This window comes from Tasmannia lanceolata, unplaced genomic scaffold, assembly GCF_043159265.1.
Source record: "Tasmannia lanceolata isolate RefF3 unplaced genomic scaffold, GAP_Taslan_0.1 ptg000016l, whole genome shotgun sequence".
Classification (NCBI taxonomy): domain Eukaryota; kingdom Viridiplantae; phylum Streptophyta; class Magnoliopsida; order Canellales; family Winteraceae; genus Tasmannia; species Tasmannia lanceolata.
The window spans coordinates 12157486-12182975 of record NW_027518693.1 but is presented as its reverse complement, the minus strand read 5'-3'; the positions used below and the strand labels follow the sequence as shown (position 1 = coordinate 12182975).

Below are 25490 nucleotides of genomic sequence, written 5' to 3'. Positions count from 1 at the left end.
CATTTTTTGTAAAGGGAGAGGTGTTATCATTGATTTCCATTTTTAAGAAATTTTCCACAACAATTTGTTTTTGTAAGTGCTCATTCAAAAGTTCAGTAGATCTCAGTTCAGTAATAGCGTACATTAGAAATGTTGGCTGAATTCAAATTCAATTGGCTATCAACAAACATCCATCGGGGGATCTTGAGAGGAAATATCGGCTTGTCATCTGTCATACAAAAAAATGATGTCGAACCGAAGAACATATCAAGGTACAAATAGAATGACAGAGAACAATTTCATTAGACTTTGTGTCTCTGGCATTTCCTCCCTGTTCTCCGGCAACACTTTGAACAGAAAGAACCAATACAGCTTTTGGCCCCCATATCCTGACACCCAGGTGTAGAACAAGGTTGCGAGCCGTTCTTTCGTTCGTGCATCTCTATTCTTGATGGGATTGCAACAAACTGTGGATCAAAATTGGCCTGGGTTCGCAAATGGCCTACACCCCTAGGATCAAACCAAGAGTTGGAATTTGTGTAGGGATGTCTGAAATGGTCGATGCTGCTGAATGTTTGATGATGCAATGTTGGTTCAACCATTTGATTTCTCGTTACTCCCATCACAGTTGAAGTGGAACCCAACTCATAATAAGAAAAGGGATATGTCCCTCCATTAGCATTAAATGCAGGCATTATGTATCTATGATTATATTGCATTCGTCTCTGATAATCACTATGGAGAGGACCATTATCCAAAATGGGGTGAAGTGGAGGAACCTTGTGTCCGTAAGGAGCAACATGATGTGAATTCCAAGCTGATGGTTCAAGAGCTCCTGGCTTTGGGATGTGCTTTATCATTGTCTCTTCTAATGATGTGGCCTTGTTCCGAGTGATGTTGGGTATATGTGTTTCGGTGGCAGGGTTAGGTTCCTGGTTTCTCTGTCTCTTTTTAGGTGTTTTTGTAAGTTGAGAACGTCTCTGGCGCTTAGAACTTGATGATTTTACAGCTTTTGAGGGTTGTGTACGGGGAGGATTGCGTTCTCGTTTGGTGGAGGTATCAGATTTTCTATCTCTCCTCTTTGTAGGTGCTTCTATACGACAGGACTGGCCCTGGTGCTTGGAACCTGATTAGATCATTCAAGAAACAGAACAAGTTCAACACAAATTACGTATATTTCTACTGGAAATGAACTTATTTCTACATCTCAAATCAACAAACGGGCTAATATGAATCGGCAACGAGCAATCCAAATGTATGGATGCATGTGGAATGTAAGCCCAAGCATGTGTGCGCCCATGTATCTACATACTATGGATGCATGTGGCATGCATAAGCGTACACTTTTTTTTGGTCCGTTTATGCTTGATCGAGCATGTCTACACATGATTCCCTTTCATAATCTGCACTGAGAACTCAAGAGGAAAGACGGATGCATATCTTGATGTTCCTAATCAAGGAATACATCTTCCTTGAGATTCTGACTAGTATTACATCAAATTAACAAGTCATTCACAAAACTAATTAACAAGTCATTCACAAAAACTAACCTGCAGTTCACAGAACTCATGCAAATGATTCCTTGGCATTTACCACATGTATTTCCTAGAATCAAGTCTCATTCTGTGTCTCTCTTTCCAGGACCAGTTTCCTGAACTGTTATACTGCCCAAGCCAAGGACCATGCATTTTTTTTTTAAAGATGACAATAAAATTTATATATGTACGTGTAAGAGTTACAGTGGGGACCAGGGATCCCATCTTACATTAACAAAGCATCTGTTCTAGGGAATACTCCTGAACCATAAGGAGTGTAAACTTCAGAAATTCATGCCATTACATCAAAAAATAATAACACTACTTAGCCCTCCTTGCCAATTCTATTACGAAGGTCAACTCAGAAAAAAGCTACAACTTTTCTATCAAACTAATAAATTGTTGATCCTTAACTCCTTAGGCCTCCGATGGTGAATTACTAGGAGCTATCGAAGCAACTGGACTCTCCTTCATTAATGATACTCCACCACTGCCTTGGCCACCAAAAAGGCTGCAGAATTGAATGCTTGATGAAGATATACCTTGCTTCATTCACTCCTGTTCTTTTTCTTAGAATATTTTATCGGTCGGTAAGTTCAACTAAATGACAATCCATAGAAAAATGCATCATAAAGCGAATGACTAAAAGTCACTAAAGCTTAGCGAGTATCTCCATCGTTTAGTTTGCTCACTTTGTCATTCCAAAGGGATTGAATAATTCACCTACTAAATTGGATTTATACTCGAAAACCTCTTAAAGCTTCTTGAAAACACACTAATTACCTGTCTCCCCTTCCCTATTCTTCTTTATAATCTCTTTTTCCTTTTTCTCTCTCAGGTCCCTTTCTGCCATGGATTCAAACATTGCTTTAGTTGCTTCGTAGTTTTCCTCATATCCTATTCCGAATACATCTCCAATTGATAACATATCTTCAAAGGTCTCCGATGGATTCTCTCGGTCCTCCATCGACGGTAAATCATTTTCCACCAGTATTCCTTTTCCTTTGACATTCTCTTCCGCGCGTAAACATTCTCTGACTAATTGACTGACCTCTTGATTTAGCAAATCACGAGACACAGGATCTTCCTGTCAACCCTCCTTCATCTTTTCTAACCTCCTAATCTCCGCTACCTTCCCTTCTTCCCAACGAGCCCGACGAAGGCGCCTCTCTCTTCTAAGGCCGCCAAGAATTGGGGGGAGTTGAACAGAGGCGCAGAGGCTTCCTGAACGATTTCTTACCCATTGGGCTACTGGGGGATTCCATAGAGCCATTACCTTCCGAAATGGATTGTTTCCACTGCTTTCTTAGGGTACTCAAAGTGACTTCTCTTGGAGTTGGGGATTCCTTTCTAGCTAGTTTCTGATTGTATTCCAATTCTTTTAATAATGCTAGATCGTTTACTTCAAACGTAATATCTTGGGTACACTTCCTCTTCCTACCCATAGAACCTTCGTCCCCCGACGTCCCGAAGTGGACGAGTTCTCAACCTCTTGTAGGTAGTTTTGAAGTTTCGCTACAAAGTTGCTCTTCTTAACTTCCTCCTTTCTGAGACCACTTAACAAACCTCTTCTAAACAAAGAGAGACCACCACTGGTTGTCAGCAGGCGTGCTTCTGATTTTGATTTTAAACGCATAGACCCGCCTGTCCAAAATTGAGAGTGTTTGTGGGATCGGGATCGACCAGCGCGCTCCATGTATCCATAATCTTCCATCATTTTCGGATTCCACACCATTTTTCCTTTTTTCTTTTTATTCATATCGGAAAATCTGTTTTTTAGTTTAAAAACTCTTTTGTCCTCCACCGACTGCAGAACAAAGGTGTCAGAAAGATTTTTCCGACTGGTCTTTCCCAAAGCGTCAATTAATGCAGCATTTAAGGTTTTATGATAACCCCCATTTCCACGCCAAACCTTCGAACTTTGCAGGGTCACTTTTCTGCTATCAGGCCTCCCAGACTTGGAAGTCGAAAGTGGAGAGGCGCCAGAGGGCAATTCAAAATGAGCAGGTGGGTCTACCAATTGCTCCCTATTGCTGACACTATCCTCCTCGGGATTTACACCAGGGCTACCACCAGCATCCTTTGGTTTTGCCAGCTCCGGCGAATCCTCTCCGGCAACCTGATTTTCCAGCTCTCCAAAATGTTCAGAATTCTTAACGCTTAGATCCCCCATTTCCGACACACTAACGCAATTAAAGCAATCCTCACTCACCGCATTAACTTTAACAGAATAAATGTTCGAGTCAACCCGAAGGTTGATAAATGCAGGTAGAGAATTCCACTGAGGCGAGAGAATTAATGCGGATGCAAAAGCCAAACAGTGGTCGTGGTTACCTCTCTAAGGACCATGTTACTGCATACATGTACGACATGATAAAATGCATGGGCAAGCATGTCCATCCATGAATTATTTGGTAATGAACCCTCCTATTATTAAGTTTCACAAACTATAAACAAGATAATTCCATGCCAAAAGTTAACAAACCTCCATTTGTAGACCGCGCCTTCTTGATTTCTCTGACACGTCTTGCCGCCGCTCCCCTTTTGTGTTTCTCAGCTAGAATTTTTGATCTCTCTGCTTCATTATCCCATCGCTAAATAGATGCACAATCACATGAAAATACATAATATGGACTAGTCCAAAAAGCTAGAAACTTTTATCTCTCTGCTTACCTGCCTGAAAGTTTTCAGCCTGTACAGGTTACGACCCTTCACGAGCAAAGGAAATAACGGTGGCAATGCCTTGATCCCTTTGCTCCAAAATATTTCAACCTTCTCAAAAAGAAACAATCACCAACTAATAAACACTGGTTAAAGAGAATATCCTTAAATCACTGTACTCGGTCTTACAGTGAAAGTGTGTTGCTGTTTGGCTGCACCATAACTTTCTTTCACAACTCTCCCAGCGACCGTCCGCTTTCCTATAATATTCCCACCCCTTGTAACTATGTCAAACCTATTTCAGAATGAGATGATGATTTATCCAAGGGGAAAATTTTGCTGCTAGAAATAGAAAATCCTAAAAATTCACATATTAACAAGTGGGAAATGGAAGTACTTCTCATAAACCCTTTGCGTGAACAAAACAATGTCACCCGTGCAGACATCACCTGCAAGGAATTATTAAATTTATAAACTGAATTTAATAAAGTACACAAAGAAGGTGAATATGAGTGCATGTGTTTTTTATTCTACCTGTACAGTTAATCACAAAGGATGATCTTGGATATAGGTTCTCAGCATTTCCATCTTTTATCCTGAAGTGTGTTGGAAAAGATAATTGCAGAAAAATTATTAAGTGGGTGTAAAAAGACATACGTGCTGTCAATAGAGTTTCTAAGAAGAAGTAATCAATTACCAAAGGTAACTAATCCATTCGGTTGATTTTACTAGACAAATTTGTGACCAAATAAAAAAGATCATTATTAAACTTTCGAGTGATGTCCATTTCAGCATTTCAGTATGTTTATTTAAGTTAACCATGATCAGTTTGTAACTAAGAACTTTGCACCTTCTCCGTTTTTTATGTAAGCCCTTAGTGCACCATTGCACTAACACGTCCATAGACGGGTATAGGGACTGTATGCAAGCTTTGGAATATCAAGAATTCAAAAATGTCACAGTAAAAACAAACGTGATTGAAATTTTCAACATGATATTGCTCCATCCTACAATTTATGAACCGGTAACCTTGGTGAGTATTATACTAGTATTATTCATTACCATATACTTTACTGGTAAAGGGGTCATAAATGTTCATTTGATCATAAGCACCAATAACTTATGAAATTGTAGAATGTCAATGCTGACTCCAGAACTTCCCCAAAATATTGAAGAGGAAACATTCTAGACTAGCAAGTAGATGTGTCCTATGTTGGGAGCAAGAAGAAACAAAACAACTAATCGATTATTTCCCTACTTGATTTGGTCTACCCTATTTATGCAGTGGCAGTAATTGTGGATCTGTTTGTGGATCAATGGGAGCACCATGAATCATTTCGAAAGTAGTATGGGATGTCCGAAAGGTGTCCAGAGATTGTCCGAGGTTTGATCGACCTTAAAAAACAGCCCCCAAGTTTATCTAGCTAACCTCTCTATTTCATTTACTTATGTTTTAAGTCAATGTTGGGTGGATCTACTGTTCAAATCACTATTCACATGTTGAGAAAAGTAATATTTATGTCATTCTGAAAAGGATCTGTAATAGACTTTTGATAGTGAAAATTGATGTTTCGTTCTGGAAAGTACGACTTGCCATCCTTGCCAAATCGTGTTCTTGGGTTTTGCAAACACTAGGGGATTAACTCCTTGCTATTTCTCCTTTCGATTTGTATTAATCTTGTTTAGATTATTTCTAGGCATTCAAATTGAGGGTGTTACACATCTGATTGATGGCATTCCAGGTCTAACAATACTCCAACTTGTCAGTGTCAGCATCAAGTTGGTATCAGAGCTCAGTTCAGTTAGGGTTTTCATAGCTAGTGATCATACCTCCGAGAAGAAGAGGACACAAAAAAACCAGCCACATTAGTCGATCTACTGTATGATAACCAAGATGAGATGGACTAACTGAGGAGACAAGTTGAGTGCTAGGACCAACGATTAACACAACTAGATAATCCAATTCAAGAAGATGAAGTTTTTTATTCGGATGACTAACTTTGAAAATAGAGAGTTTGAAATTCCATGGAAGCCTTCAGGTTGAGTAATTTATAGATTGGTTGAGCACTGTAGAGAGGATCTTTAACTATAAAGATATTCCCGAGACAAGAAAGTGAAGGCAGACATTTATTCATTTATAAATTGGAGTGCTTTATAATGTGAGTATTGGTTTCATTCATAACTTGAATTTCTTCCACTGCATACTCCACTGAAAGCTTGGGACCTACACTATATGCATCTCATCGGTTGGTTGCTTTCGTTCTTGAGGGGAAATGCAGAGTTTTATATTTTACCAATTTTTAGATGCAAATGGAACCCACGAGCTTCTAATTCACAGCGACTTATTTTATGTAGACAATAAACATGTCATTTTCATAAAATATCATGCAAAAGGTGCTACACATTCACCAAATAAGCAAGCCATATTATTGCCATAAATGACTTGTATCCGGGAACCATATGAAAGAAAACAAATGAAAGACATAGGCATAAGTGAGGTCAATTGATGTCTTAATACAACAAACCCTACAGGCAATGACAAAAATTCGTCCTTGACAAAGTAAATCTGCGGGTAGAAAGCATAGCAGAGATTACATATAAAAAATGAAATGACTGACCTCCAATGCTCCTGTATTCTCTGTATACAAATTGATTTAGTCCCTGTTAATCGTAGTCCATACTTCCGCAAATATGCTTTGCACTCTTCAAGTTTCAGTGTATCTAAATCACGTCCTCCTACAAAATAGTAAAGGAAATTGTGAGACATTTAAAAATGCTTGATCATCTGTTTATCATGAGACCGTGAAAACTACATTGCACGCTCATATAAAGAACTACTAAGAATACATAGTTTAAGAAGTCATTCAAGATGGGATGCGCCGCTTGTAGGAGCTCTCAAGCTTAACTTTGACAGATCTTCTTTTGACAACCTTGACCAGGACGGTATAAGTGGTTGTCATACGAGATTATTTGGATGATATGAAGCATAGTTACCGAATGCTCTCTAAGTTGTAAACCTAACGTATATTAACCATTCCTCCTTAACCTATTATAATATGCTTTTCCTTCGCTTCCAATGAGGCTTATTATATGCTTCATGTTCACTTCCCATAGAACTTTCTAAATGTTTCATCTTTGCATTATCTATTGTCTTCTCCATGCTTTCTGCTTTCCACGTAGTATCTCTTTTAGCCCATTGCTTATTGCATTCCTTCTCACATTTGCTAATTTTTTCTCCTTTATTTTTGTAAAAGTCAATGAAAATATATTTCAGTTTACGAAAATGGAATTTCTTCTTAATTTTCTCCTTTTCTTTTCAAAAAGGCTATCATTCTCACCTTCTCATGTAACAAACATGGAAGGAATTTATTTAGTGAAAGCTAATTACGAATCAATAGAAGTGGAACTTTCTACTAATCATTATTAACACCAGAACTGATTTCAAATTACAATTTTAATTACTTTTAAACAGAATAAAGAGATAAAAGCAATTCTCAAGCTTCTAGAGAGAAGACAGATCTAAAAGAAAGCGAACTCCTGTTAGAATGTATAATTAGGTCAGATCTTTCTGATCTAATACATTATGACAACTCAATCAATCGTCTAAATTCAAAACAAAACAAAAGACAACAGTGATCATACCTTGAAGGAGTTTGATGACTCGATTACACTGTGATTCATCCCCCGAGGTGAAATCCGAATCATCATCACCGATGGATTCCTGATCTACTTCCTGATCGCTTAATTCGCTCCCAGACTCACTATCGGAACAAAAGTTTAAACAAACGAAGAAAGAATAAGAGATTAGGTTAATATTAAAGGTCGAATTTGAAAGTATAATTTAAATAAACTAAGAACATAAGAGAATCGGTGAGAATTCAAAGGTTGAATTTGAAAAAATAACATACCTAGAGGACACGTTAATCACATAATCATCGTCATCTTCTTCTTCTTCACTTTCTTCTTCTTCTTCTTCTTCTTCTTCTTCACTTTCTTCTTCTTCTTCTTCTTCTTCAGCTTCCTCTTCTTCGTCTGAAGAGGAACACGAGTGAAGGATCGGATCGATCTTTCTGTTTCTTGCAGCCATGTGAAAAGGGCGGAAATGAAGGGTATTTATTTTATTAGTTGCCCTTATTCTTAGAGCCTCAGAGGGAGTTTGGATTCAAGGAAAAGAAAATTATGGAAAATAATATTTTCCATGGAAAAAGTATTCCACGGACTAATTGAGATGCAGCTTTCTTAGAAAATAAAATTTTGGAAAAAAATAATATGGAACATATGGCATGTTCTTCAATCACTTCTTGTTGATGCCTAGATCAGGACTGGAGTGGGGAAGTGCTGGGAGGATGCTGAGGCCGGTGCTTGTGGGACGACCTGCTCTTAGGGAACAAACTGTCAGGAGACCTAGAGTTTGGACTCCGGGCTCGAGGCAGAGTTTTGGTGTGATTCTGAGAGATTAGATGTGTACCATGGGTTAGGGATACCTTTTATAGATGGTAAATCATAGGTGATTTGGGCAACTCACTAAGATTGGAAATTTTTCTATTGGCCGACTTTCCTGAAAACTCGGTCCCGTTCTTATCTTTGGCGTCAGCAAGGTTGCTAATTTGAAAGGAGGTTGCTAAAATTGGAGCTCGAGGAGGTGTGGAATGACCTTCCTGCCCTTGGCTTCTATTTTTACCATATGGGGTTTCTAAGTAGATCGGTCCCTATGATGAGTCCGAAAGCTTCTCTGGTCGGTATAGAGCTGTGAGAAGCATCAAAGAAACAAAATCATAGCTCCGAAGAAAGTTTTTGTCACTTTTCAAACACAAAAATAGATCGGTGCCACATGTCACACTCTCATTGGAGATCGGATTTTTACCCTAACACTTCTCATCAGTGTTTAAAAACACGGATGCGGGTCAAAATGTGGCCAAGAAAAATCCTTGTTGATTTGGCGCAGATGCGGCCAAGAACGTGGTTGACGCGGCTGAGTACTCAGTTGACACGGTCATAACTAGGGAGAGTCAAAAGAGCTTATATTGACTCTGTAAGGAGAAACACAAAGCACAACCAAAGGAAAAGGGAGTCAACTCAGGGAGTCCACGACGACGTGAGGGAGTTTTAAAACTCTGGTTTTCATTCTTAGGTTTTTTAAAAAAAAATTGGGAGGGACTACCCGAAAGGCACTAGATAAAAATGTATCTACAAGAATCCCCCAAAAATTTTCTTAGTTCCCTAAAATCTCTCACTTCATCAATAAGTCAACATTAAATCGTCTAAAAATCTCTCTTATAAAGACGACATCTCTCTTGATTTTCTATGGTGTAAGCCTGTGTAGTCCATTACTTTTCAAAAAGTACTGTACGTGCCACTGTAGGATGATCCAAACCGTCCATCTAATGGGCCACAACGTAAATAGGTTGTGTCCCAAAAAATCATTTACATATGATAATCCCAACCCACTGTTTATAGAAGAACTGCATATTATGGAACCCTCTATAGATAGGAGGGTTGCGATCGTTCTATGGTAATGATTTTTGGACCACAATCTATTTACACTGTGGCCAATCAAATGGACAGTTTGGATCATCCTACGGTGGCACGTACAGTACTTTCTAAAAAATAATGGACTGTGTGAGCTTACACCATATAAAATCTCATTAGAAAGATGTTGATTTAATGTTGCCTCTTAGTGATGGAGAGATTTTAGGGATTCCGAGGGTAATATAATGAAGTGTAAAATGGGTAAAATAAAAAATAAAAAGCTATTTCAGGCACAACTCTACTAACAATAATTATGAAAATTTTGGGGGAATCTTATAGAAAATTTTCGTTCCAAGGGGTTTCTAGTAGTTCTACCTTTTCTTTAACAGTCGGGGCAGGCCCTAAGTGAGCCCCCTCAAATGACTCAACTTCGCTTCGATCATTCATCTTGAATTACTGCAAAATTCTATTGAAAAGTTGGACACAAAAGAAGGGAAATGTTATCAGCACAACCATATTTTGATATTTGCATAAACCCAGCTGTCTTTACTTCTTTAATTGGCTCTCAAGAGCCTTCTGGGCGGGGAGATGATTTTTTCACCCCCATGTAGGATTATGCGCCCCCCTTTTAAAGTTAATTGTGGCAGACTTTAACGCTTTTTTTTTAATGTCAAATCACCTTAAAAGGGGGCGCATAACCCTACAGGCGGTGAAAAAATCATCTCCCTTTTGGAAATGTAATAATAACCTTTGGATAGCTCTTTAAATACTTAAGAGTTAAGACAAGACGGGTTAGAGTAAATATCAAAATATGGTTGTGCTGATATCATCTTCCTAAGAAAGGGCCAGAACGGGTCGAAGAGCTGATGAGAAAGGTTAAAGAACCTAACTTAAGTTTACAAAAATAAAGGGAAATGATATCCCCCCCCCCTCCTCTGTCTGACTGATAAAATGCCCTCCTTTAACATTATCCTTTGAGCGTTAAAGGCGAAGAAAAATCTTAAAGGGGGTGAATTTATCCTCGAGCAGTGAACCATTCTCACAGAAACCGTTTAAGTGGCCACATACTGCGAGGGGGATGGGAATTTATCATCGCCCAACCGGTCGGAATATAATAGCGATTCTTCTTCATTCCAAAAGAAACAACAAAAAAACCAGAAATTTTCACTGCACGAAATTAAAGACTTGGAGAGCCCCCGGTAGTGTATTTAAAACCCCCTCTAGTATATTTAAAACTACCCTTTTGCACGACAAGTGGCTGTCCCAAGAAAGAAAAAGGGGTGAACATACAATTTCCCCCAACAATATTAGCATCCTTAATTAAAAGTTGGGATTTGCCAGTGTCCATCGCAGAAGGCCTTTCGGCGGATGGTCTGTTGCATCTGACAGCAGCCACAGAGAGGCTCACTTTTCAGCAGGTTTTGTCTTCATTCACGAGGTCAGATGCAACAGACCATTGGTGAAATGCCTTCTGCAATGGACGCTAGCAATCCCTTAAGGACCCATTTGCGGACCTCATATTATGTATTTATATTATGTATTTGGATTTGGAATTGAATTTTGAATACAAAATGAATAGATCAACCAGCTCATGTTGAGGGAGACAGAGAGGGAAGGGGGTACTTCCTACTAGAGGGGAAAGGTTGAGTAGCAAAGACGGTGAAGGAAACTGCCAAATATGTGGATTTCCAATTACTTATTTCCACAGTTGCTGATTTGGAAATCCAAGGATTTGATCCCGATCCAAATCACAACCCAAAAAGGGCTGCAAATGTGAGAAATCCAAATCAAAATCTTCTCGACATCCAAACAGGCCTATAGTTTTTCTAATTGTTGCGTAACTCTATTGAGGATTTTTCTTTTGAATTTTCAAAAAAAAAAAGACACTCTATAGAGGATTTTTTTTTAATGGTTACTCGGAACCATTCACATTACAAATCTAAGCGGATATCAAAGAGAGGAAAATTTGGAGTTAGAACATTTTAAACACATCCTAATATAAAAAGTGTGATTGAGGAAAGATTTTAAAGTGGGAAAAAATTATCAAGAGAGTTGCAACATTTTTAAATTTAGCATATGACAAATGATTAGCAATAATACTTCTATTTTCACAACAAAAACCCCATATTGGAAAAAAGAAAATGCTGTCTAAAGAGCGAGAGGAGACATTCTTACTGTTACCATTAAAAAAAACAGAGAGAGAGAGAGAGAGAGATTCTTACTGTGAAGAATTCAGAAGCTGTTGTCACCAAGGAATCAGTAGAGCACTCTTAAGCCATTCAATTAGTGGTAAACACCAATATATAGTGTTATGTAAATGCTGTCAACAGTCGGATAATTGGGATTTCGGGGGTCTGAAAACTTGTTAGCATCAAATGAGCGGTGAAATATATTGACCAGAAACACCATACTACAACTAGATTTTACATCAGACGGCAATAGAAACAATGGATTTCACAGTATGAAGCAGTGCAAGAGACTGCAAAAATAGATTTGGATGAGCAGAATCTTCCCACATCTCATCAAACAATTTCTGCGAACGAAGGCTTTTGTTACACCTGATAATGCCACATAGATTCCAGGACATGCCCCAATGCAACTTGTAGGGTCATTTCCACCGGCTTTGTAGCATATTTAATCCTGCAGCAAAGAACAGGTTCCTCGAGATTTACCACACGGCCGTCGTTAAAAAACTATTGGGGCTTTGCATAAGAGCGACTGGATACGCCATGCAACAATTTAACAAATCCCAGGAAGCTGAGCTTCCCGTCGGTATGTCTTATCCAGTCATGGAGAACGGCATGAACTGGGACATTAGGGCTAAGCCCGAGTTCCTGAAATAACCCAAAACAAACACCAGAAGATACCAAATTACAAAAAAGGTCTAATAGTTCGCTGATATAAGAAGAATGTTTCAATTTTGATATTCATGCCATGCACACAGACACCCAAAAAAAAACAATGTTTCTAGATTGTATTTTTGTCTTTTTAATGTCTCTCCTCGCAAATTTCGTCAATATGGTACTTTGGTGTTTGAAGTTGGAATCGTGTTGGGTATTTCACTCTACTCTAATTATAATTATTTTTTTAAAGACGACAAATTCTCATTAACTTTCATCGATACTAAGGTTACATTGGGGACCAGGAATCCCTTTCTGTATTACAAAGTATCAGAAAGACTGGTCAGGGCATACCCTGGACCAGAAAACCAAAAAACAGAAGTTAAATATGTTAGTGATTTTGGATTTTCAAAATCATGTATTTTGCATGTTTTAGTGTTTTGGAAAATATTTTATCAAATGCGTTTGGGAAAAAGAAAATGTTTTCTTGGAAAGATTTGCTTTTACAAAAGGATGTAGAAGTGTAATTGAAAAGATAGTCCCGTACTGAATGAGAGAAAGGAAAGAGAAGGGCTTCTAAAGCACTACACTTCTCTAATACTTATTGATTGCACATTGGGTTGAACCCATGGTTGGACCCGCGGGACGTTGCACACACGCGCGCGCGGCGTGGGCAATGGGCTATAGGACGCATAGTGGCGCTTTTTTAGGCGCACTTTGCACTTCGTAGGCCCATCAAGCCGAATGGTTCGGTTGGGTTGGGCTTCGGTTCGGGCCTAATGGTTGGCCCAACAGGCCCATAACTCTAACGGTCAAAGAGTGTGATCAAATGGGTTGTGTCCCTTCCCCCAACGGTCAAGTGCCATGGGGGTGCGATCCACACCATAGATGGTTGATCTAACGATGACTGGGTTGGAGAGAGGTTTTACTCAAACTAACAGTCACCTCTAGGATCGATCATGACCGTTCAATATCAATGGGTGCGATCTAACGGTCAGATTTCAAACATTCTGGAAATGTGCCCTGTAGAGGTGTTTTTCACACTGAAAAGACACCAGGTGGTCTACAAAATGTGCAGAATTGAGTCATTTCATAACAGGAAAACGAATTGGCAATTCTGACAGACTTCACACTCTCTTCTACACTCCTACAAAATCCCCAAGTATTTCTTCTTTTTTTTTTTTTTGAATGGTATTCTCAAGTGAAGTTTATGAAGATCCAATTTGTTACCGGAATATTGGTGTCGCAACGATCCCTACCTCATTTGCAGACGCTTGGAGGCCGAAAATTATTTCTACATACTGTTTTTCTTTTGTTTACTGTTCTAGATACTGTTTCTGATACTGTTTTTCTGCATAAACAGTATCTAGAAATTTCTCTAAGGCTTGAAATTTCGGAAGGGCATTTCGGGTTTGATTCCGCTAGTGCTACGCGTCATCAAACATTAGTAGGGCTTCCCTACTAGGCTTCATTGTATCTTGGAGGCAATTCGCGGATCCCCTTTGCACACTACTAGTAGGGGCGAATCTTGTCTTAAGGAAAGTGATATCACGCCTTGAAGCAACAAGTTTCTATTTTCTATTACCCTTAATTTTTTTCCAACAAAATACAATACCCAAATCCCGTTGATCTCCATTCTACCAAAAATGAGAAGAATACCGAGTGCGACCCATAGAATTTCCATGATACCATCCTCTTACACCATGCCTACCTTTACTCAATGATCTCTCCACCACAACCTACCAAAGTTTCATCAACCCTATTGAAATATTCCTCCCAAGGCTTAATATAGTAGAGCGGGTAGATCCAGACGAATGGCCACTCAAGGCAAAAGGCCATGGCCTCTCCAGCCTTAATCAGTTATAATGCAATTCATTTGGATACAAACCCAATAATACAACTACTCTTGTTACTGCTAAATTCATGCTAAAAATTCCACGCAAATTTTGAAGTTAAATACCGGGAACTGAGGACTCCTAAAGGAACCTCTTCTCTATCCTAAAATTCACCTGCCTTCCCCGCGATTCCTCGGACACGCAAATCTCAATTCAACTCTAATTATTCTCCTCAAATCTCAATTCAATTTCCAAACTCACTTAATAAAGAGTAAATTTTAGTAGAGCAAACAACCTCAAATTTTATTTCAAATCATGCCAAAAGTAAAACTCATAGCCCCAACAAACCATGTCATTTTCTTGGTCAGTACCTGAGACAACCCATTGTTATCAATTCAAGGAAACCATAGACATTCTGGATCCAGCGTTGCAAATAAAGTTTAGATTTGAAGAATCCACCAAGCTGTGTTGGGTTTGAGTTACAGCTTGCATTATCAATGGAAAAGGCTACAAACTTCCATGCATGAAATCTATCACATCAGATTTTAAAGGTTTGAAATTTCGGTTTAGGCCTCAGTTAAAAATGAAATTTCGGTGGCAATTTCGGTGGCAATCTTATAATTTCAGCTGAAATTTTTAAATTTCGGTCCCGGACGACCGAAATTTAAAACCATGGATTTTATATCAATGAGAGAAAAGAAAATTTCAAATACCGAAGCAAGTTCTTCAATGATGATGGCCCTGTTCCCATCCTTCTCGAAAAGCTCATAAGCGCAACGAGCATGTTGCTCCCACCTATCCAGTCCTTCCAGCTGATGCACACTCAATGCCGCTGCACAGAATTCTTCAAAATCCATTTTTCTGTATTGAAGAGCATTCAGCTGTCACAAATGATACAAGTTACAAACTGTTCAAGCTAAAATCATGTCAAATTAAAGAATAGTTCCAGATAATGTCAACAGCTGAACAAAGTAGATACCATTCAAAAAAGAAAAGAAAAAAAAGAAGATACCGAGGCCAGAAAATCATGAATGCAGGCTTCGTTCATTGCATCTGTTGCATTTTTCGTCAAGGCCTAACAAAACATATGTAGTTTCAATCATCAAATGCGGTAGCTAAGAACCATAGAAGTGAAATAAATCAACATTCTTCTGAAAGAAACTAACAATCCTGATGTTCTCTATAGAGATGCATCCATTTTTATTTGGCTCCAGTAGCGCATACTGCTCCTTCAGATAAGCGAGATCATCCACAGTTAACGTCTTTGACAAAGCCTGTGATAGATGCAGAAGAAATAAAATTAAAACATAAAATTTCTTTATTCATTAGCATAATATTTCTTTATTCATCAGACACAGACATGCATATTTAAAATTCAACCAGGAAGAAAATAAAACAAATTTGCAGAATCAGAACAAAGCAAATCTCAAATTTGAAATGAGATGTACAAGGCATCTACATAAAAGCAGCTCGTGTTGAGTTGTCGATCATAAGCTAATAACACTAAGTCACTAACCATGGTTTAAAAAATTGATACTCGTGCTCAATAATCAGCCAGGCTCATCAGATGTTACAAGAACTGATGAGTAAACTGGTAGTTTCACATGGTATCAGAGCAAATGCCTGGGTTCAAACCTCCTTTATAGCAAAATCCACATGTAATGGCCAAAACCAAAAGTGGGGCCACATGTGCCACGTGTAGGCCAACCCAAAAGAAAGAGGGGTCACACGTGAGAGGGAGTGTTAAAGTATAGAAGATTAAATAACGCCTTCTCTAACAGCTTGGAGAAGTTGGTAAGTTAGCATGGTATTAGAGCCAAAGGTCTCGAGTTCAAAACCTCCCAGATAGCAAAAATCCGCATGCGATGGTCAACCCTAAGTGGGACCGCATGTGCCACGTGTTTGCCAAGTGGGTCACACGTGCAGGGGAGTGTTAAAGTATAAAAGATAAATAACGCCTTTCTTCATCAGCTTAAGCTTTTGGTGAAGTTGGTAAGTTAACATGGTATCAGAGCCAAACGTCTCGAGTTCAACCCTCCCGGACAGCAAAAATCTACATGCGATAGTCGGCCCAAAGTGGGGCCACATGTGCCACGTGTTTGCCAAGTGGGCCACACGTGCAGGGGAGTGTTAAAAGTATAAAAGACAAATAGCACCTTTCTCCAACAGCTTAAGCTTTTGGAGAAGTTGGTAAGTCAACAAAGTTCAATATGAAGTTGAAATTGGCCATTTTGTTTCTCGTTCCTTTTGCTTCTCATTTTTTTGGTTCCCTCTTTCCTTTTTCTAACAGTCCAACAAAAGTAATACCAAAGATTAGAATAGAGGGAGACACTATGGGGACTTCTGGTTTTGATATCCACACTACCTTCTTTTGACAAGGGCAATCCTTTCTTTATAAAAAAAAACACTTTTCAGATTGGATGTTCATAGCTTTTTGGGAATTGTGAAAGATTTTAATAGATTTATTAGGAAAGTGTAAAATGGGGAGAAGAATGACTATTAAAACAGGAAAGTGTGACAATCATTTCCCTATCCCACACACACACATATATATTGTTGAACTAAAAGAAAAGGAGAATCATTTGGAGGATGCCAGCCAAGTCATGGAGACTAAAGTGGGAAAGGCAGAAGGAAATGAGAAAAAGTTTTAGGCTCGGAATACTTGCCCCATGAATCCATTAAAATCTCTCTCTCTCTCTCTCTCTCTCTCTCTCTCTCTCTCTCTCTCTCTCTCTCTCTGCTTAAAAAATATATTTAAAAAAAGATGATGAATGGACTGTCTTGAGGAGAAGAGGATGATTAAACACCAAAGAAGGTATGTAATCGAGATAGAATAGTAGTTTAGGATGAATGGTTTGAGAAGAAATTACATTCGAGGCAACTAGGGTTAGGGTTTGGGGTAAGGAAAAAAAGATTAGGGAGGGGGGGTTGAAGAGGATGATAAGATGGGTGATGTAGCAAGGATAGATTTGAGAAGGAAAAAAAAAAGGATATGGGAGGAGAAAACCCAAACGAAATGGGTTTCGGCTAGTGCGAGGATGGGATTGGGGGTGGCAGCTTGGGTCTAGGGATGATTGGGGGAGGCGATTGGGAGGAGGGATTGATGGAGTTGAAGATTAGGGAAGGTTTGGGTTGAGGCGAGCTAGGGTTAGGGTTAGGGTTTTGATAAAAAAATTTGGGAAAGGAGGAGAATAAGTTGGTACCTTTGATGAGGATGGATCACTCTCACCTTAAGCTCTGATACCTTATATATATATATATATATATATATATATATATATATATATATAGAGAGAGAGAGAGAGAGTTAAGTGAAGCTACACGTACGTGTAGCTAACTTAGCTACACCGACAGCTTAAAATACAGTGGGCCCACATTATTTGGGTGATCCAAACCATTCATTTGATAGGACCTCACATTGATAGGGTGTGCCCAAAAAATCAGCTCCATTGGATGATCTCAACCCTTCAAACTGTGGAGGCAAAAATGGACAGATTTGTGAAGGTTTTTACACGTCCATTTTTTCCTCCACAAATCGTAGGGTTGGGATGATCCTATGGAGCTGATTTTTTGGGCACACCCTATCTATGTGAGGGCCCATCAAATGAATGGTTTGCATCACCCAAACAATGTGGGGCCCACTGTATTTTAAGCCGTCGGTGTAGCTAAGTTAGCTACACGTATGTGTAGCTACACTTTTTTCATATATATATATATATATATATATATATAGAGAGAGAGAGAGAGAGAGAGAACGGTTCCTACACATATGTGTAGATAAGTTATCTACACACTTGCTTAAAATACAGTGGGGGCCACATTATTTGGGTGATCCAAACCATTCATTTTTAAGGCCCTCACATAGATAGGGTGTCCACAAAAAATCAGATCCATAGGATCATCCTAACCATTCGAACTGTGGAGGCAAAAAATGGACTAATTTGTGAAGGTTTAAAGACATCCATTTTACCTCCACAAATCGTAGGGTTGGGATGATCCTATGGATCTGATTTTTTGTAGACACCCTATGCCTTTAAAATGGATGGCTTGGATCACCCAAACAATGTGGGCCCCCACTGTATTTTAAGCTAGTGTGTAGAGAACTCTCTACACATATGTGTAGGAACCGTTTTCTCATATATATATATATATATATATATATAGAGAGAGAGAGAGAGAGAAAGAGAGAGGAGAGGAGAGGAGAGGAGAGAAGAGAAGAATAGGAGAGGAAGAGTATAGTTAGAGAGAGTAGTCCTCTTCCCCACGAAAATATTATTAAATTAAACCTTTTTGTTACATGGACTAAACTACCCTTAATGAGGGGTGTCCAACATATGGTGCGTCCAACAAGAACAACAACAATAACTTACAAGTTTTTTTATAATTGATATTGGGGAGTGATAAATCGACTCCCAAATATGATAAATCGACTCCCCATGTGTTTTTCTCTCTCCTTTGGGTTGGAGAGAGAAAGAGGAGAGAGATAGACACATGGGGAGTCGATTTATCATTTTGGGGGGTCGATTTATCACTGCCCTTGATATTTTTCATTTGATGTTTGAGAATTTGAGAATTGATATGATCTTGTGTCTTTTATTATTTTTAAGATTATTTGCATGGGATTGAATGGGAAATAGATGGTTAGTATGAGATAAGCTTGTTACCAAACAATTCATAGTATGATATTGAATAACTAATCATGGTAGTTTCTATTTAACTTAACGGATTTGGATGAAAAGTGAATAATTGGCTATTTTAATATTCTCTAATTTATTTATGAATTTTTATATTTTTGAATCTTACATTACGATTTACAATTCAATTCCGATTTTCAAAACATTGTATATGCATGTGGACATACATAAGAAATGCAAACCAACTATTCATCATCACAATATCAAAAGATACACACCCTCAAAGCAGCCTTACGCAGAGATGATGAGCGCATATAGGCCTTCATGAGCCTGAATATAAGAATATCCAAGGGTACTTTTATATCATTGTAATTTCTAATCCAAGGATGGCCTGCAGAAAGAAAATGATGAGTACTTCACGAAGACAAGACTGAAACCCAGCAATAGACTAAGAATGAGGAAACTCACTTAGAGCCTGAGCAGCAGTCATTCTTTTGCGTGGATCTTTAATCAATAAGCGTTTGACAAAATCTTTAGCTTCGGGAGATAGAGAAGGCCATGGTGGTTCATCAAAACTTGGATCAGCTTTTAGGACTGCCCGAAAGATACCGGATTCTGTACGGGCCCAAAATGGGCGGCTCCCACATAAAAGAATATATGCAATCACACCAATACTCCATACATCAGCCTCTGTACTGTAAGACCTATGAAGAACTTCAGGAGCTACATAGTATGCACTTCCTACAATGTCATTTAGCCTTTCATCTGCAAGGCAACCGTAGAATTGGAATCCAATTAATGAATTTCCCAAGATAAAATAAAACCAGCAATTGAAGTGAATATTTATCACCGTGCATTGGGATCAACCTGGTTTGACGAAATCCGATAAACCAAAGTCAATGGCCTTCAGTTGGGAGTTTTCATCCTTGGAGGTAAAAAGAAAATTCTGATCGAGAAAAGAGGTACATTTAGATAAGGAAAAAATATAGAAAAATAACTGAAGAAACAAAAATGTTTTAGAAGAACTACATTTAGATAAGGAAAAAAATATAGAAAAATAACCAACGAAGCAAAAATGTTTTAGACCACCAATCCACTGCACGCCAAGAAAAAAATAAAATCAGTCGTAAGGCTGGAGTTGTAAACAGGATAATTTTAGTATGGGTTGGAGATAATGTGAGCAACACAGTCTTTCCCTGAAAAAAATAACAATGACATAGTTCTCAAAAAACAAAAAAATGATCAACGTATCCAGATCTATTACAATCAGTTATCCATTTTATGATAACGGTACATTTATTTAGAAGTCATGACACACTATCGAGAAGTACTTCTCGAAATATCATTAGTTAATGTTTGTATGCCTCCGAGCAGTAAATTTCCTCCAAACATTGGATGGCATTTACAAAGAATTTTGATAAAAATCACATCAGAGAGACAGACAGATTCAAAGCAAGCAGTCAGGTCTGGAGATTTCTTTACTCAATTAATAAACTTCTCATTTACAGGGACCTATGGACTTGAGAAATATAACATTAAAAGTTTCTCAAGATATTTACCGTTGACTAGAATGTTTATGTTAGAGAAACAGAAAAATATAAGAATCCTTCGTAATGGTTCAATATGATTTACCTCTGGTTTGAGATCACGGTGAATCACACCTTGGAGATGGCAAAAGGCAACAACATTCAATATCTGTACCATGACAGTCTTTGCATCATCTTCTGAATATTTCCCACCCCTACTCAAGGAACAACTTGCATAAGCACCTGCCTATTGGCTACCAAAACAATGACTAATCAAAGTACATATCATTGACTTAGTCCTGGTTGAATGCCTCAAGACAATAACATCAAATCCAAATATAAAAATTAGCAATAAGCTACCTGGAAAGTATCCTATCTAGGAGTTCCCCTCCTTCACACAACCTGAAACATGCAATAGATAAGTCATCAAATGGAATAAGTTATGTGATTTATTCAACCAAAAGAATTACATGGCATTAAGCTACACAGTTTATTTAGTACTCAAATCTTAAAGAACATTGTTGACTTTTCCAACTGCATGAAAGAGGAAAAACTTTATTCAACTAGCAAAAACTCGTAATAACTAAATATAACTCTTCATGCAATATACACACATATTTATCCATATACATATGTATTTATAACTTTATTTATATATAGATTTAATGAAGAAATGAATCTTCCAATGCTATTTCTTAAATTTTCTGATTGACATAAAACCATCATTTTATTTGTTTTTCTTCTTTATAAAAACTTTATTGACGATGAGATAGAACATGACTAAAGAATAATAAAAGCCAGAAAGTGAAATACAAGCCCTAGTTGAAAGCAATGGTCTGAAGAACCACACCATAACAAGAATGAGATATTTGTTTGCTTTCCATAGACAGGAAGAGATATGAAGCTAGTCACAAGGATCATGAAGCACTTACAAGCTATGAATCCAGTGTTTAACTTCTGTAATTTTGATGATTAGAACGTTTGTTTAACTTGGAGATCCAAATATTGCATTGTCTTGTCATAAAAAGAGTTTAAACATCTAGTCTGAATCCATGAAAAAAAATAGATAAGCACTTCATTTTTACTGCTTCCAAAATCATATACTGGTATTGGGTTCCAAGCTTACTCCATTACTATATACACATTGTCATGGTCTTCATATGCATCATAAAATTGCACTAGATTGCTATGGCCTGTTAATGCTCTCATAATTTTAACCTCCCTTCTGACATCCTCGATGGAAATGGCCGTAGTCATCTGCCAAAAAATGGAAAAGAAAACCGTTATCTGATAGAAAACAGGAATCATTTTCGTGGGGCCAGGTAATAGTAACAAGGAATAATTTGCTGCAATGTGGCCATATGCTTCATGCAGGTTCGTGTATTGAATTAAAAATTGGTTACCTCCAAATCAACGACTAGAATTAGCATGCACTGATTGACATGAAAAGAGGATATTGAGTGCAACGATATAAGCTCGCAACGCATTTGGCAGATATAGTTTAAGATCAAAATCTAATTTATTAAAAATGAGGGACTGTGGATACATATCACAATCATTTTTACAAACAAATATGCATATCACAATCAATAAAGAGACATAGTAGTATTAATATATACAGCATGGTCGTTAGCAGATGTTAGACTTACACCATTACTAGAAGCATTTAATTTTGTACTAAAGCTCCATTTCATCGGTTGTTGTACCCCAAATACACATACTAGAATTAACAGTCCTTAGTAGATGTTACCAAATACACATACTAGAATTAACAGTCCTTACTAAAGCCCCAGTCCATTGGTTGTTGTACCCCAAATAGTACATTTCATTTTATTCCTATTGTCACCACATACACACATACACATACACATACATACATACATACATAGAGGTCATTGTTCATTTATCATCAGCAAGAATAATTTATTTACCTAAGCGTGTCAGTTTCAAATAATAAACAAAATCCAGAACTCCCATTACATCTCGGTGCAAACTTGGATACTTCAATTTTTATTCCAACCAGCAATTTCAGGTACTGAAAGTTGCACAAGAATTACTCAAGACAAGAACTAGATGAAAACCTAGACAAAAGAGTATCAATTCAAAATACGTTGTTGTCTTTTTTTAGAATGGTAAATCTTTTATTAAAAAAGGAAAAAGAAAGCCCGACCGAGGGAGTCGGATTTACAAGAGGAAAGAAGAACAATGGTGAGAAACAAGATACAAATAGTGAAGATCGTGCTAAAGGGACAAGGGGGGAGATACTCGAATAGCTCCAAGATGTCCCAGTTTACTTCAGACCTAGACAAGCAATCTGCTTTGCCATTGGCTGACCTCCTTACATGATTGACTTTGACTAGAGCACCTGCTAGCCGATCTTGAATCTCATCAAAAAATGGCGCGAAACTCCAAAGGCGAGGGTGAGTTCCGTCGCTTCATTTGAATCTTTGCCTGAGAAAGCCCATCTGGTACTATCTGTCTCATCTCTAAGGAGACCGCCAATCTCCGCCGGGCCGGGATTACCAAGGCTGGAACCGTCGAAGTTCACCCTGGGTCAGGGGGGATCCACCTTGGAGTGGCATGCTCCGATGATTCTTTGATTGCAAGAAAAATTCACCTGTACCATCTTTTTTTTATCAATTCTCCTATTTTTCGTTCATCTTCTTCTCTATTTTCTCTTTTGATCAATGTTTAAAAATGCGGATGCGGGTCAAAATGCGGCCAAGAAAAATCCTTGTCAATTCGGCGTGGATGAGGCCAAGAGCGCGGTTAACACAGGTGATGCAGCCCAAATTATAGGGCTGATTTGTTTCTATTTTCCTACATGATTAGGGCTGATTTGTTTCCAATTTCATTCATGCCAATTAGATAGATTTATTTCCATTTTATTTCATGCCAATTACGATAGATTTATCTTTATTTCCATGAATGGCCAAATAAGGAATATGTTCATTCCATGCATAGCTAAATAAGGTCATTTAGGATTGAGTTTACTTTTTAATATTTAGGTTTCCTTTAATATGAAGGTGCCAATTTTAGATTTTTTCTTTTGCTTGAATGGGATTCCATAAAAGGGGGTGAATCAGACATGTAATAGGACTTCTGATTTTGATTATGAAATTAATGAATTGAAGAGAAATGTCCATTCTTAAAGTTTTCTTCTTTTTCTCTCTATTTTGCTGTTGTAGGACTACGATTTCTAATTCTTGTGATTTATTTTCGCGCTTCCGCCATATCAGATTTACATCAACAGCCGAGTACTCAGTCGACGCGGTCATAACTCCGGAGTGTCAAAGGAGTTTTTATCGACTCTGTAGGGGAAAAATGTGGAATGCGGAGGCAAAACCCAAAGTGGAGGAGTTTTAAAACTATGGTTTTGATAGAACAATGTTCTATCAGCAAATCTATCACAGATCAATTCACAACAAAACGAAAATTCATCCATGAAACTAAACAACAGAAGGAAACAAAATTCAAGTTTGAGAATTCAAACCTTGAGTTTAGGAATGACCTTGACTGCAACTTTCTGGCCCTTGAGCTCTCCTTTCTTAAACCTAGCAAAGCAAGTATACCCAAAATGGCCGCGGCCCACCTCATCCCCAATCTCATACTTGTTCTCAAAATGCTTAGAAAATCCAAAACTCTTATCTAGTCCTGCCACAGCCTCCCCTTCAGGTATCGAAGCCTCGTTCGGCTTCACCGACCCGTGCCGCCTTGCGAGCAATGATCTTATATGTTTGGCAGGAGATGGAGGCGGGAATGGCCTCTTGAAGAACCTTCTTGGGGTTGAATTGGAGCTTGCATTTGCAGGAGATTTCTTAGAGAAGAAGTGGTGGGCAGGGCTAGGGCTAGGGCTGAAAAAGGTAAAAAAGGGGGATCGTTTTTCGATCTCTATATTTTCTGATTTAATGTTCGGGTTTGGTGCATTGGGAGGAGGTGTAGAGGGCTTTTCGGTTTCTTTATCTGTTTCGATTTGTTCTCTGAGGGAGAATGGATTTGGTTTTGGAGAAGGTTTTCCATGGCAGAGTCCCATTTCTTCAGAGATTACAAAACCCTAACCCACCATTTTTCTTCTCTGCAACTCCATCCTCCTCTCTTTTTAGACTTTTCTCTGTTTCCGATAGCTCAAAACACTAGTGAGTAAATGAGCACTGATAAAGAGAAGCAGTAACAAAAAAACTATACACCATAATCAGATATATTAAATAAACAACGAGGGGCCATGATAAATCCGCACCCCCTGTAGGATAATTCGCATCCTTTAACACTTTTTGACGTCAGCCAATTCATGTTAAAAGGGTGCTAATTATCCTACAGGGGGTGCGAATTTATCATCACCCAAAAATAGGCACTTTCTTTCATAATCCCTCCCTTTGCTAGGAGGAGTGAGTTTCGTACTGTTTTTGAGTTTGCTGTCAGATTTTCTCGATCTTTGCCAGGGTGGCAATTTTACTACCCACATGCTTCTGATTCCATCTCAAAAGACTATATCATGCATAGGACAAAGATCAACTAAAATAAACGGTTAGATTTTCTCCGTGGAATACTATATTAGGTTTGATTAGATCATACTATTTTAGCATTTTCCGTATACAATATACTAAATTAAGGGCTTTCTTAAATTAGCACCTCCTGTAGGATAATTCGCACCACTGTAATGGATGATATGTGGGAGTTGACTTTACAGTGGAGCGAATTATCCTACAGTGGGTGCGAATTTATCATCACCCTAAATTAATTAGAAGAACGTGAAGAGGAAAACGACAGTAAGTCCGCTTTTCCTGCAAATGACTGCACGTCAACGGCCAGAAAATCCAGCCTGTACAAAATCATTGCCACGTGTCACAAACCAAGTGAAGCACATTACTAGGTCATTTAATTGCATTAACTAACATTTGAATTATTGTTTTAATGTTCATCCATAGGTGGCAAAATTTAGTGGGCCCAGCTCTTGGAGCCCACTCTATCGATTACCTTGTATGGCTTGTTGCAGCATTAATAAGATCACCCC

The 25490-nt window shown here is 38.3% G+C and overlaps 2 protein-coding genes across 3 annotated transcripts; both read right to left on the bottom strand.

Moving 5' to 3' along the window:
* Positions 1-110: 110 nt before the first annotated feature.
* Positions 111-8269, bottom strand: LOC143848131 (SAP domain-containing protein). Of its 2 annotated transcripts, none has more exons than XM_077356963.1 (9): positions 8084-8269; positions 7818-7936; positions 6794-6911; positions 4710-4771; positions 4573-4624; positions 4365-4470; positions 4188-4286; positions 4000-4108; positions 111-1105 (listed from the first exon to the last, which is right to left on the bottom strand). In XM_077356963.1, the coding sequence occupies exons 1-9, from the start codon at positions 8260-8262 to the stop codon at positions 282-284; spliced, it is 1668 nt and encodes a 555-aa protein (XP_077213078.1). In that variant the 5' UTR covers positions 8263-8269; the 3' UTR covers positions 111-281. The 2 variants fall into 2 exon arrangements, with proteins under 2 accessions (XP_077213078.1, XP_077213079.1); XM_077356964.1 differs by having other exon boundaries at positions 6794-6933; positions 7854-7936; positions 8084-8137.
* Positions 8270-11886: 3617 nt separating this feature from the next.
* On the bottom strand, positions 11887-24655 carry LOC143848237 (CDPK-related kinase 5-like). Its single transcript, XM_077357123.1, has 11 exons — positions 23973-24655; positions 21606-21736; positions 20840-20881; positions 20586-20694; positions 19821-19899; positions 19422-19718; positions 19232-19344; positions 15486-15593; positions 15332-15394; positions 15033-15200; positions 11887-12478 (listed from the first exon to the last, which is right to left on the bottom strand). The coding sequence occupies exons 1-11, from the start codon at positions 24510-24512 to the stop codon at positions 12338-12340; spliced, it is 1791 nt and encodes a 596-aa protein (XP_077213238.1). The 5' UTR covers positions 24513-24655; the 3' UTR covers positions 11887-12337.
* Between the last annotated feature and the right edge of the window lie 835 nt (positions 24656-25490).